General features: G+C 32.6%; 1 protein-coding gene across 1 annotated transcript; it reads right to left on the bottom strand.

The window, feature by feature from the left end:
• Positions 1–8,974: 8,974 nt before the first annotated feature.
• Positions 8,975–10,017, bottom strand: LOC118028297 (abscisic acid receptor PYR1). The gene has a single exon (XM_035031843.2). It carries the CDS (start codon positions 9,980–9,982, stop codon positions 9,350–9,352), a length of 633 nt encoding a protein of 210 aa, XP_034887734.1. The 5' UTR covers positions 9,983–10,017; the 3' UTR covers positions 8,975–9,349.
• Between the last annotated feature and the right edge of the window lie 5,191 nt (positions 10,018–15,208).

The raw sequence follows: 15,208 nt of genomic DNA, 5'->3' as shown, positions 1-15,208 counted from the left end.
ATAATGTTATTAAATACTATCAAGTCTATGCTTTGTGTTTCGAGATTAAATATATATACAACATATATCTTTTAATTTTTTAATTTAGTCTTTGGTTAAATATAATTTATTTTTACTTGGTTTTTTCATATAAAGTTATAACATTTTTTTTTTAAATATGTGTAGTGTTGCATAATATTTTTTTTTTTCTCTTTGATTTTACTCAATTGCTTTTATGTGTGTGTTTTTTTTCTATTATTATTTAATTAAATAAAAAATTTATTCTTAGAAACAATGTTATTAGAAACAGCTGGGTACATAACTTGTATTGTGAAATCAAATATCTTAATTTATATTTATCTCTTAATTTTTCAACTTTAGTTTTTAGTGATCATAGCAAAAAAAAAATTTAATGTTTTATTTGGCATAGATAATTGTTTGATTTAATAACGAATTTATTCAATGGAACAAAGTTATTAGACAAAATGGGGTATATGACATGTATTATGAGATCAAATATCTTAATCTAAATTTATTTTTTGATTTTTTTTCAATTTAATATTTACTTATCATTAATTATTGTTTTTGTTTTATATTTATCAACACAAATAATTATTGATTTATTTAATTATATTGTTTTTCATTTTAAAAATAAAAATTATTCAATCCGTGACGAATCGTAAGTTAAATATATGGTCATCATTATACATTGCTGATAATACCTTAGATATGTTCTTTTAATTGATACTTGTAATCCACGGTCACAAACTAAAAGCACAACAACCTAACATGGAAGATTAGAGAAGATGACATAACAATGAAAGAACATATCTAAGGTATTATCTTTTTTAGGAACAGATGCAACATAGCAAACTATATATAATTACTTTAAAAATGATTTAATGATATTATTTTAATTTTTAAAATGATTTAATGGTCATATCAAAATATTGTTAAAACATATATATATATATATATATAAAATCAAACAATATAATTATTTGTTTACAGCTAAGGTCAAAAAATTTATGAACATCGACCAAGGGTATACTTGTCCTTTTGCTTATTTAAATATATTAAAAACATATTTTTACCGTTAAAAAGACAAAAAATAAGGCATGCATCTAACATGTCTTTTTGTCCTTTCACCTAGGTTTTTGTAATTTCCAAAAATATGAAGGGCATTTTAGTATTTTTAATTTGGGTGGTTAATTTTTTATTTTAAAAAGCTGTTGTCCCATGCTTATTACACTATCAACGTGTGGGTGGCATTCGTGCTTTTTGATCGTTGCATGCGACACCACCCAATAGCCAAACTTGCATTTTCATTGCGTCGTTGAAAACGCTACCATGTTTTTTTTTGTGTTGGTAAGATGTGTGCGGTGGATAATAAACAGTTTATCGCCGGTAATCATTACTTTTTTTTCCCCTCTCCCCTTGTCTTTTCTTTTTCTTCCAAAGAAAGTATATGTGTTTATATATATTTCAATTTTAGTCCATATGTTTTTTACTTTTTCCCTTGACTCTTTTATAAAAGTTTTTTATGTTTTCAATTTAGTCCCTAAATTACAATTTATCATATATTATTTTTTACAATTATGTCCTTATTCTTTTGAATTGTGATTTGTTTCCTTAGCTCTTTTTGTTAAAATTTTACTGGTTTCTAATTTTACACTTCAATCAAAATTTATGTTATTTTATTTTTTATTTTTAATTTAGCCACCATTCTTTTGATTTATTTTTCTTTTCAATTTAACTCTTTAATTGAAACTTTTTGAAAGCCCTCTAATTTATTTTTTATTTTTATTTTTACCCTCATTCTTTTACTTATATTTTTTTTTTGTTTTGGATCTTTTTGTATATGACGTAGCGGAAGCTTGATAAAATTGAAAAGGATCACCGTCCCCTTCTGTAGTTGCTCGTGTCCACGAGCAGAAAAACAAAGCACTCGAATCCACGAGTAAAAGCTAAGGTTTCTGAATGAAATTATTATTCAATCAAATCAAAAGGTGAGTTTCAATAAGAAGGGCAGCTTATATTTATAGGCTGCAAATCCGACTCCTACTAGGAAAGTAAAATAGCAAAACAATTAAAGTCCTACTTAAATACGTACTGCAAATCCGACTCCTACTAGGAAAGTAAAATAGCAAAACAATTAAAGTCCTACTTAAATACGTAATTCAAAGTTCTGATTTTTAAACAAATAATATTAGTTTGCAGTGACTCTTCAATCGAGGGAATCCTCATGAAAGAAGGAATGAGCAACAGGGGAGAACACGCTGCCTGCTCCTGTGTTATATTTCCTTGCTGAATTAGGATTCCAGTTGGCATGTACTTTATTCATTAAGCTGTCCTACATCAGTCTCCCTTGCTTGAAATGAACTCGCCCTCGAGTTGATCAGGTGAGAAGGACATTCATCAGGAGGATGGTATTCAGATATGTCAGCAACATTGAAGGTGGGGGATATTGTCATGTCTGCAGGGAGGTCCACCACATATGCATTATCGTTAATCTTCTGCAGAATTTGGAAAGGGCCATATTTCTTATCGTTCAGCTTGTTATACGTCCCTGCTGGCACTCGTTCTTTGCGTAGATACACCATCACGAGATCTCCTACCTGAAAAATTTTAGTTCGTCGTTTGCGGTCTGCTGCGGCCTTGTACCTAGCATTAGATTCTTCTAGGTTTGTCCGCACCTCCTCCTGAATAGCTTTGATCCGGTCGGCCATATGCTCTGCTGTGATGCTCATACCAGGGAGTTTGGGCAGTGGAGCCAAGTCTAGTGCATGCCGTGGAGCCTGGCAGTAGACAATTTGAAAGGGGGTTTTACCAGTGGACCTTTTTAGCATGCTGTTATAGGCAAACTCAGCCTGTGCCAACGTTAGATCCCATTGTTTAGGCTTCTCACCAGACAAACAACGAATTAAATTTCCAAGAGTTCAGTTAACCACTTCCGTTTGGCCATCACTTTGCGGGTGGCTAGTGCTGCTGAAGTTCAGGGATGTGTTAAATCATCGCCATAAGGTTCGCCAGAAGTGACTTAAAAATTTTGTGTCCCGATCAGAAGTGATTGATTTAGGGACTCCGTGTAGACGAATGATCTCTTTGAAGAACAAGTTAGCGACATGCACGACATCAAAAGTTTTTTTGCATGTGATAAAGTGGGCCATTTTAGAGTATTTATCCACTACTACAAAAACAGAATCAACACCACGTTGGGTTTGTGGGAGTCCCAGGATGAAGTCCATTGATAGATCTTCCCAAGGGGCTGCTGGAATAGGTAGTGGCATGTATATACCCGTATTCTGTGATTGCCCTTTGGCCGCTTGGCATGGAGGACAATGTTTGACATGGTTTCCAATGTCCCACTTCAGTTGGGGCCAATAATATCTCTCTTCTGCCAGGGCCACGGTTTTATCACGCCCCAAGTGACCACCTAAATCGCCACCATGTAATTCGTATATCACTTGGTCTCGTAATGAACTCCTGGGAATACACATTTGGTTGCCTTTGAATAAATACCCTTCTTGAATATGCATTCCGTTATGAGGGAACCCCTGCAGACACTGTGCCCAGATATTTCCGAAGTCTTCATCTTCGGTATACAGTTCTTTAAGATATTCAAATTCCAATGATTTCAGCCCGCATGGTTAGAAGTAATGCTACTCTTCTGCTCAGAGCATCAGCTACCTTATTAAGTTGCCTGGCCTTATGTTTCAAAGCAAAAGTGAACCGTTGTATGAAGGACACCCAGTGTGCATGCATTCGATTCACATTATGCTGGCTATTGATGAACTGTAGTGCATGATGATTGGAGAAGAGGATGAATTCTCTCTGCACGAGGTAGTGTTCCCACACCTTTAGAGCCTGGAATATAGCATATAGCTCAAGTTCATACGGGGACCATTTCTGGTGAGTTGCATTGAGTTTTTCGCTATAGAATGCAATGGGTCTGCCTTCCTATGATAGGACAACACCAATGCCCATAATAGATGCGTCACACTCCACTTCAAATAATTTGTCAAAATCTGGCAGAGCTAAAACTGGAGCAGAGGACAATTTTTCTTTAATCAGCGTGAAGCTTTGTTCTGCATCGTTTCCCCAATGGAATTTTCCCTTTTTCATGCATTCAGTGATTGGTGCAACGATCCAGCTAAATTTTCTGACAAACCGCCGGTAAAACGTTGCAAGTCCGTGGAAGCTACGTACTTCACTAACATTTTTTGGAGTGGGCCAATCCCGGATGGCTCGAATCTTTTCTTCGTCGACCTTAATTCCATCAGCACTTACAACAAAACCCAAGAATACCAAGCTGTTGGTCATGAATTTGCACTTTATCAAGTTAACATACAATTTATTTTGCTGCAATACTGTTAGGACGTTTCTCAAGTGTTCAAAGTGTTCAGACTCACTTTGGTTGTAAATCAATATATCATCAAAGTACACCACCACAAATTTGCCAGTGAATGGTTTCAATACCTGATTCATTAGTCGTATGAAGGTACTCAGGGCGTTGGTTAGTCCAAAGGGCATTACTAACCATTCATATAAACCCTCCTTTGTTTTAAAAGCAATTTTCCACTCATTCCCGGGTCGGATTTGAATCTGATTATACCCACTCCGTAAGTCAATCTTCGAGAAAATTTTGGACCTTGACAGCATATCTAGCATATCCTCCAGGCGAGGAATGGGAAATCGATACTTAACTGTGATTTTGTTGATGGCGCGACTGTCTATGCACATGCGCCAACTGCCATCTTTCTTCGGTACTAATAAGGTTGGCACTGCACAAAAGGCTCATACTTTCCTGAACCAACCCTTTTCTGATCAAATTTTCCACTTGTTTCTGTAGTATCTGATTCTTTTTTGGACTCATCCGATAGTGTGGACGATTTGGTAGACTAGCCCCTGGTGTTAAATCGATTTGGTGTTGAATATCGCACATGGGAGGTAATCCTGCCGGGAGTTCTGACGATATGATTTCCTGAAATTCTGCTAGTAAGGGCTGCACTACATGTGGAATGTTGGGAGGTTCGACCCCAATTCCCCCGCCAATTACGACTGCAAAAATCTCTCTTGACTCCTTGGCCTCCTATATAAATTTGTATCCATTTACTAACAACACTGGCCTTTCTTTAATCTTTGGTTTTTCTACAGTGAATCCCTCCCGTATGGAGCCCAAAACAACTTTCTATCCTCCTTTCATGAAGACATACACATTATCACGTCCTTTATACGTGGCATCCACGTCAAACTGACATGGCCTGCCTAGAATCACATGGCAGGCATCCATCTCAACTACATCACAGGTAATCTAGTCTATATAATTTTTCCCGATGGAAAACTGGATGTGGAAGATTTCAGTAACTTTTGCTTCTGCTCCCTGCCTGATCCAACCGATTTTATATGGAGATGGATGTTTTTCTGTTTTTAATCCCAGCTTGGTTACCATGCTTTTAGATACTATGTTCTCACTGCTGCCACTATCAATAATAACATCACATACCTTTCGGTTGACAGTACATCTGGTGCGAAATATGCTGCGGCGTTGTGATTGATCTGTTTGTTTAGGTGCCAGCAAAAGCCTGCGCACTACTAGAGAACGTGATAGTAATTCTCCCTCATCTCCTTTGATAATCTCATTCTCTTCATAGTTATAAGCTGTTTCATCCTCTTCTTCTTCTGCAGTGAGGTCTATTTCTTCTCCTGGTCCAATTATATTTATTGTGCTGCGCCTTGGACATTGATTGGACCTATGCCCTGGTTGCCCGCATCGGTAGCACTTGTCCAAACTTGGTCGAGCATATGGATTCCTTGGTGCTTCTAGGGGCATTATCCCTGTATTCTTTGCTGGTGCTCCGTTGTTACCTGACCCTTTAATGGTACTAGATGGTGAGGGATGATTCATGGGTGACTTTCCTTTGTCTGCTGCAGTATGGATGGGATTAAAAGAGTTTCTCATCACTATATTTGCCCTTGACCTGTCTAGCTGTGCCTCTGCTTTTGTAGCCAGATTAATGGCTTCATTTAAGGAATAAATGGTTTGCATGGAGACATGATCTTGTATGGTTAAATGTAGCCCACCAACAAACCTGCTAATTTGTTGCTCATCTGTTTCTGACAAGTTATTGCGTGAGGATAACTTGTGGAATTGTTCAATATATGCCTGCACCGTCCTGTTTCCTTGTCTACAATCATGGTACTGCTGAGACAGTATTTGTTCATAGTCGGGTGGCAAGTACCTGGCTCGCAGAAGTCACCTCATTTTTTCCCATGTTTGCACCATTTCTTTTCTCTGTCGCACCCGCGTGAGTTGCAGCTGCTCCCACCAGGCAGAGGCTCCTCCCATTAGTCGGTAAGCAACTAACTTTACTTTTTTGTCTTCAGGAATTTCCATGTAATCGAAGAACCTCTCCACTACTGCTAGCCAATCGAGAAACCCCTCAATTTGCAGCTGGCCATTAAAACTGGGTAAGTCCATTTTCATGCGGAATGTTTGTGGTTCTCGCTCTCCCACATTACATTGTCCCTGTCGATTGTGTCGAAACATGTGTTCAACATATGCCTTATCATCACTTAGTTCATCCTCGTAGGCTGACTGCCTACGTGGAATCGGATGGCGCTCACGCATCCTTTCTCTGTAATTCTCGCGACTTGCCTCACCTTCCCGCTGCAGGTTGTTTCCTGTTGTCAACCTAGCAAGAGTCGTTTGAATTGCCTGTAAAGCTTGTTGGGTTTCTTGCTGGAAAACCCTGAATTCAACTTGTGTGATCATGCCCTCCTTTTGTTTGCCATCTGAACAGGTTAACCTGCTCTGATACCAACTGACATAGCGGAAGCCTGATAAAATTAAAAAGGATCACCGTCCCCTTCTGTAGTTGCTCGAGTCCACGAGCAGAAAAACAAAGCACTCGAATCCACGAGTAAAAGCTAAGGTTTTTGAATGAAATTATTATTCAATCAAATCAAAAGGTGAGTTTCAATGAGAAGGGCAGCTTATATTTATAGGCTGCAAATCCGACTCCTACTAGGAAAGTAAAATAGCAAAACAATTAAAGTCCTACTTAAATACGTACTGCAAATCCGACTCTTACTAGGAAAGTAAAATAGCAAAACAATTAAAGTCCAACTTAAATACGTAATTCAAAGTTCTGATTTCTAAACAAATAATATTAGTCTGCAGTGACTCTTCAATCGGGGGAATCCTCATGAAAGAAGGAATGAGCAACAGGGGAGAACACACTGCCTGCTCCTGTGTTATATTTCCTTGCTGAATTAGGATTCCAGTTGGCATGTGCTTTATTCATTAAGCTATCCTACTGATGTATAATTGATTTTTTTTTGTCCAGTTTTATCATTTAGCATTTAATTTATTGGGGATTGAACTTCATAATTTTTCTATATGTGGTGCTTTTGATACAATGACATGGTTCGCGAGTTTGAAAAATTATTAAGTTTTGAAGATTTTTTTTTTGGCTCATTTTCTTTTATGATTTTATTATTCTACATTATTTTTTTTAAAAAAAGATTTTTTTTGTGATTATCATCCATATTTTTTTTTATCAATTTATTTCAATCTCATAACCAAGACCATGAGTTTTGCAGGCCTTTTAAAATATATATTTTTTTTAAAAAAATTGTTTTTTTTAGTTTTTTAATTTTTTATATAGATGAATTTTATTTTTATTAAAAAATATTTATTTTAAAATAAGATTCCATTCTTACTAAGCAAGTTTCTAGGATACAGTAAATATTCTATATATCTCAACGGAAGAGAGAGAGAGAGAGAGAGAGAGAGAGCATCCTCTGCGAACCATGTATATCATAATCATATACGATTTGGGTGGAAATACGTATCGAAAAGCTTAGGGAGTGATAAATTAAGACATTCATCTCTCGAGAGAAATTTAAAAGAAGGGTATCATTTCTAATATACTGTGAATATGTTGAAAGGTGAGAGAAAAAGGCTCCCACTTTCACAACTCGGATTCTCATACTGAAACGACAGGTCAAAAGCATTAGATTCTATCAAGACTCCACGAAGAAAAATGAATCCATACGGTCCCAAGGTGACGCGACGTTCAGTGTAGCAGTGTGCTTTGCTTTTCCGTTCCCTCTGTTCAAATTCATAGGTTACTTTTAACTCATGCACATCAATTCATATTCTAATTTATTTTTCTGTTCTGTTAGGAAAGGCTGATATATCTTGTTTCTGTTTTAAAAATAGATGGTACAATTATTGTATCAATAATAATATTTTAATTTGATTGTTGGATCATGAAAAAATTTATGAGAATTTTCTTGATATTTTCTTTTTTATTCTAGGTTAAATTTTTTAGGGCAATTAAAGTTTAGAAACACCTTACAAGAATGCTATCGCTTAAACAAAAATATAAAAAATAAAATATGAACTCATTAATGATACTTTTGTAATTTTGTTCATAAATATCATTTTATTGAGTTATTTTTTTAGATTTTTTTTTAAATTTCATTATTCAATAATATATATATATTAAGAATTAAATTTTATAATTTATTTTAATTTGTTTTATTTAAGATTATCAAGATCTCATTATAAATTTGAAAAGTTAACACAAATTAACCTGAATTGTTTTAATATATTATCTTCTTAATATATATATATATATATTTAAATATATATTTTTATATTTTTTATCAAATTATATTTTTACTAATTATTAAAGTTATCTTTGAATTTATTAAGTATTATATCAGTTTTAAATTGAAAAAGAGAGAGAGAATACAGTTTGGAAACGCTAAAATATTCTAAAATTAAAATATATCGTTTCAAATGAAAAACCAAAACACCTAACGGAATGAACCTGATTCGCCCTTCTTATCTTTCATTTCATGGTATATTTGATCCTTCTCATTAATTCTTATGGAGTCCAAATTTAATTTAACCAAAATGTACGACAGCCGAAACTAGCAAGAATTACAGTAAAGGACAGAACTAAAGAACGACAAACAGACCAGGAAAACACAAATTCCTTAATTTTCACAAAATTTCGAAGCTCCCAAAACTGAAAATCTCTGTACAAATGCATTAACTCTAATGCCCTTACCTTCATCTTCGACGAAATCCAACAAAGCGTGATCATCGCATTGGTAAAATGAAAACCCAAAACAGCATAATCCCAATGGAAAATTCAATAGTCAATCCTTTCCAACAAAATGGCATTTTCATTTTTCCCCTAATACACCAACAGCCCAAAATAAGAAAGGAGAGATAACATAGTACTTACAATACTTGAAATATATATATACATATATATATATATTAAAGGGCTTCTTTTGTTTGGTGAAGCTTTGCCTCTTTGGGTTTTATTTGTTTTTTCTTTCGGGTTACTTATTTACCGTCACCGTCTCGAACCAAGCTTTCAGCAACAGACGCAAGTTTTTGGAGATTCAGCTTGACAACAGTATCAGCGAGCAGCCGTGCGTCTTCCTCGGTATTCCCTTCAGGTACGTCAACGACATAGGATTCCAAAACAACGGTCCAGATCTTCCCTTCACGTTCGAACCCATGCACTGTCGTCACCGACCTGTAGTTCCTCAACCTATGTTCTCCCCCAATAATACTAAACCCCGTGACCTGCTGTTCATCATCCAATATATCAAGCCTCTCCGTGCTTGTTGCTGCAGGCAAGCCAGAAATCACGTTCACGTCTCGTGTGGATCCGACAGTCATTGTGAATCCTGGACCCACGCTGCAGCTCTTGATGAAGTGCTTGTAGGTCTGTGGCTTGTCAAAACGGCGGACAATAGACCAGACAGTGTCGTTAGGAGCGCTTATGAGTTGGGCTAGAAGAGAGGAGCATTGACCTGGGCTGATTCTGTAGGTGTGGAACTCGGTTATGAGAGGGGCTAACTCTTCGGATTCGGACTGAGTTAAACCTGATGGGACGGTGAGGTGGTGGGTAGTGGAGGCTATTGATTCTTGTTGTTCTGGGTCTGTCATGTCTTTTGATTTTTGAGACATAAGAGTTCGAGTCCTTGAAAGAATAAGAAGGAAAGATGGTAAGCGTGATATATATATATATATATATATATATATATATATGTTTGTTCGTTTGTTTTAGAGATACAAGGGAGGGGATGGAACTAAAAGGGTTTCGTGTTAGTTGCTTGACACATCAACCTGGCTAAGCCCCAAAGCCGACCTACTTATTATTTTTTTATGCTGATTTTTGCTGCATTATTCTGGTTTCTTTGTGATGGATCTGTAGGATTTCGTTTTGTTAATTTTAGTTTTGGATTTCGGCTTAATTATTATGCAAAAAATAAATACTGTTCACTGTGATAGTAAAATCACGCTTTTATTCTTTGAAGAAAATTTCATTTGCCCTGGTTTTGAGGGTGACTTGATATTTTTCAAAAGGTCCGTCAATAAAGATTTGTAAGGGGTTATTTTTATTTTTTTCATGAATAATAAAAATACTTACCCCCAGTAAAAAACAATTGAGCAATTTGCTTAGATTCATATAAAAAAGCAAGAGTTCAAGGGTGACTTTATCTTTTTATATAGGTTTGTTTTTGCTATTACCAAAAATATAGAGGGTATTTTGGATTTTTTGTTCATAATAATAATATTTTAATAAAAAAATAAAGGAATGTGGATATCACGTGTTGGTGTGTGAGAGGAGCCATATTTTTTGTGTGGCACGTACGACGTGTTTTGATAGCCAGATTTGTTTTTCACGAATAATAATAGTTAAATAATTTCTCTTTTTATCTCTTGCCAGAAAAGTTCACCATATCCTTTTTTTTTTTATTTATCATGTTTCGTTCCTTATGTTTCTAATTGTTTATTTTAGTCATTGGCTCTTTTAGAAAAGTTTTTTGATGTTTTTAATTTAGTTTTTAAATTGCAATTTGGCATATATTATTTTTTCAAATTCAGTTCTTATTTTTTTGATTTCTAATTTTTTTTCTTGATTTTTTTGTTAGGTTTTGTAGTTTTCAATTTTATCTTTCAATCAAAGTTTATGTTTTTTTTTTCATTTTCAGTTTAGCCTTCATTCTTTAATTTCTTTTATTAAATTTCTTTTATTTTAAATTTAATCCTTTGATTTTTTTTTATTTTCACGCTCATTCTTTTAATTATATTTTTTTGTATGATAGATTTTCCCTTCGGTTTCATTCTTTGATGTTTAATTTGTTGGGGATTGAGTTTCATGGTTACCCTTAAAAGGATTAATTAATACTAGAATTTTGAAAATTTTCATAAATAAAAACTTTCAGAAATACCTAGCATTGGATTTTCATTTTAAAAAATTCATATATAAAACAGATAATAAATTCCAAAAAATTTCTATTCATTTAAATTATTTTTCTGAAAAAATAATTAATAGCCAAGCCTTTCCACTTGTTTATCTGATAAGAATGTTTTTTTTATAAGAAATAATTTTTTTTCTTAAAAATTTTGATTTTTGAAAATTCCTGAATTTTTTTAATTTATTTATAATGCAAATTTTTTATTTTTTTGAAATATTCTCAGAAATGTTAATAGATGAGCACTTGAATTGTTTCTCATCTTGAACGGGTTATCTCTTAAAAAGAAATTAATATTTTTAAATTATTTTTTCTTTTAAAATTTATATTAAGAAATTATAATTTTAATATCTTGATAAAAAAAATTAAAATTAAGAGAAAATTCCTAAACATTTAGAAATTTTGTTTATTTCTTAAGCATTTTTAATAATGTTTAATGCTTGAGAATTTTTTAAAAACATTATATTTCTTAAAAATTGGTTTTTTTATCTATTAATAATTTTGATGATTTCATTTAATTTCAAAGATATATATATATATATATATATATATATATATATATATATATATATTTCTTACAATTTTTTTCATAATTTCACTGAATGAATATTATTAGAAAAGATTTTCTTAAAATTTTGGAAACATTTCCTTTTTTTAAAAAAATATTTAATATTTTATAGCTTGAAATTTTTCTGAATTTTCTAATTATTGATGTTTTTATTTATTAAAAACATTAATTAATATTCAGCTTACAATTTAATATAATTTAGTCTAATTGAATGACATTGACCAAATATTTTACTCCATATCTTAATTATTAATTTCCTGAGTTGATACAAACACAAAAATGATTTTGGAGGATTTTCGTATATATAAGTAATATATAATTCTTTATTTGCAATACCAAATTTTAATCTTTATCGATTTAATTATTTGTAAAGAACATGCTATTGTACTCACAAATATGTTAATATCTATCGAAAAATCTCATCTCTCACTTTTACTATAAAGCTATTGAGTATTTGAGTTAATGCATATTATTGATTATATATTTAGGATTGCAATAAAGTTTCATGAAAGTGAGGTGTGCATCCTCGTTCTTTTTAAAACTTTTTAATAAATGGAAGGAATTGCATGTATAGAGATTAAAAAAATGAAGAGATGTGATTCAGGTTATAATCTATTAAGAGTTTCCAAAATTTTTAAGGGAAGGTAAATATAAAAAGATCAAAGAATAATAGATAAATATACAAAAAAGATCTTAATTATAAAGTTTATTTAATTATAGTACATTACACGCTAGATCCAGTTTCAGAGCAGGTAAAAACTCTAGGTCCAAATTCATGAATTGCATCTATCAAGAATTAAATAACGTTAATAAATAAGTATAGGGAGAGCTTAACTAGTCATGTATTAGATTTGTTTTTTAATGATTACAAGTTTAAGTCTTTTTTAAAGCTATTATAAATTTACATGGTTATTAATTTTAGACTTAATAAAATTAATTGAAGTACATGTAAGTTAACTTAAATACAATAACATTAATAATAATAATAATAAAAAAAAACGCTTCTCATGTACATGAAGAGAGAGCTCAGCCAAAGACAAGGGAGTAGGCAAAAAGTGAAATTGTATTTGGGAATTATTGTTGATTGTGTCTTTGTAACACGAAAACTCGCTATTTGAAATTGTTATTTTCCTTCGTTATAAAGTAGTTGCTATTGGGTTTAAAATTATTACACTTTCAAAACTAATACAACACCAAGAGTCTTGTGTGAAAAGGAAAACTCTTCTACCAATACTTTGATGACTTTTTTTTTTTTTTTAATGCAAAAGAGAGAAAAAAACTTCTTCCAAAACAACCACAACACTTTTATCTGAGTGACCAAAACTTCCGTTTTACAAAGTGTAATGAATTGTTCAAAATCATCATTTTTTGATGAAAGAGCATGAAGAACGAGTCTTACGTGTGGGATGAGCCAAATCCTCATGAAATTGTATTTTCCCATTAGAGGGGCCTCGTACGTATATGTTCTGCAGCACCTTTTGTAAATACTCCACCGGTATGAAATGTTCTTAATGGTAGTTAAGTGCCCTGCTATTTAATGGATTGACCTGCATTAATATTAATGATTTTTTTCAATTTAACTAAGTCGCCGTGAGTAGAACTCCGGTCATAAAATAATTGACAGATTCAAGATGTATTCTTAAAAATACAAAATTGATATTAGTTGCGTTAAAAGGTTATGAATGATTGAGAAATTTAATTTTAATTTTTTTTTTATTATTACCGTGAGTGTTCGGACCAACTTACATATATTTTGATTAATTTTTCAAAGTCTTGAAGTGACCAGGTAAGTATTTGGTGGCTCTGAGATTTATAGCACTCGAATTGATAATTTTTAGAGAGCAACTCTAAAATCTAACCAGTTGAATTATATCGTTTAGAATTTCCAATACTAATATCTTAATTTAACGAGTCAATGCATTGTACACCCATATATTGTCTGTCCGTTAATACACAACCAATGAATGTTTAGATCCAAATTCTCAAAAAATGCAGCTCTATGAATAGATTTTTGGAAAATAGCAATTCAGTGAATCCGAAAGCCTAGCAGCCTTGCCTTGACCGACTGTGCGGGAGCCAACTTTAGAATCGAACATCCGGTCGAGGCTTTCACTGCACATTACAAAAAAAACAGTTCACGACTCAACCTTATGTCCATTTAAAATTCTTCTTTTACAACATACGGTTAGCTAGCATGTCCAACATGCGTCCGAATATTCGGTCCAATCTTTATTGTGTTGACTTTTCAGGACTTGAACTAAATCCATGATATCATTAAGCTTTAAACCATGAATTATTATTATCAAAATAAGAAAAGATACACGCATAAAAACTACGTTGTTTCATGTTATTTAAGCCTCGTGCTTCCTCCTAGTTTTGATCAGTGTTTACAAAAGCTATCTGTATTTTTGTTTGAAACAACATAACACCCATACAAATGAAGTTAATCTTTAGTACAATTCTGCCATAGCACTACAGAAACATTTTCTTTACTAAATACTAAAACTTCATTAAGAACAATAGATTCAACCTCTCATATGATCACTCATTACTAGAAAATCAGAAAAACAATGAAATTTACCGATAAATTTTTTTGACAAAAATAATTTTTTTTGTCGATAATGCATTAGTATATACCGACGGAAATATTGTCGACGGATTATATAGATTTTTAAAAAATTGCAATGATGTGATGATGTTTGAATTTTTTCAGATGACTTTATCGATGACAGAATGATTGAGGTAAAAGTTTTACTGAACAATTGTGTAACTTACATTGACAAAATGAATCTATTGATAAAACTGTTTAATAGTATAGTGACTAGCAGACACTAAGCTAGTTTATATGTTGTCGTGTTAACATCAAATATATTAATAATTTGTTTCGCTATCAAACCTTTTAAGAAAAGATTGAGTTTTCACTCTCAATGATTCTTTTAATTTTATATTTTTTAATGATAGTCCAGTAATTACTTATCGCATTGCGAGTTTCATCACATTTTAATCTACCAAAAACCTTTCACACAAATGGACAACTAAATATCCCATTATCCATAAAATATATATTTAGTTCAAGCATATGAAGACCCTTTTACAACACATAAACAACTAAACAATATCCCATTATCCATAAAATATATATTTAATTCAAGCATATGAGTCTTTATTTAAACATTATTGGTTTTTAGGCATAGCACAATCAGATAGTTTACAACATTTATGCACGATCTCATATTTAATAGTAAATGTTTAAACCATTCTATAAGAATTTGTGTGTTCATGCTGCTTCACTAGTGTAATCTCAGTCACCTTTGAACACTATATGTTTATCTAATTGTATTTAAATCCTTGATATGACTTTCAAGC

This window comes from Populus alba, chromosome 15 (genome assembly GCF_005239225.2).
Source record: "Populus alba chromosome 15, ASM523922v2, whole genome shotgun sequence".
Classification (NCBI taxonomy): Eukaryota; Viridiplantae; Streptophyta; class Magnoliopsida; order Malpighiales; family Salicaceae; genus Populus; species Populus alba.
Note: the sequence above shows the minus strand (reverse complement) of the source record. Positions and strands in the feature narration are given on the sequence as shown.

Excerpts from the sequence above, each read along its gene's own strand:
- LOC118028297 (XM_035031843.2), bottom strand. The coding sequence starts at position 9,982 with ATGTCTCAAAAATCAAAAGACATGACAGACCCAGAACAACAAGAATCA.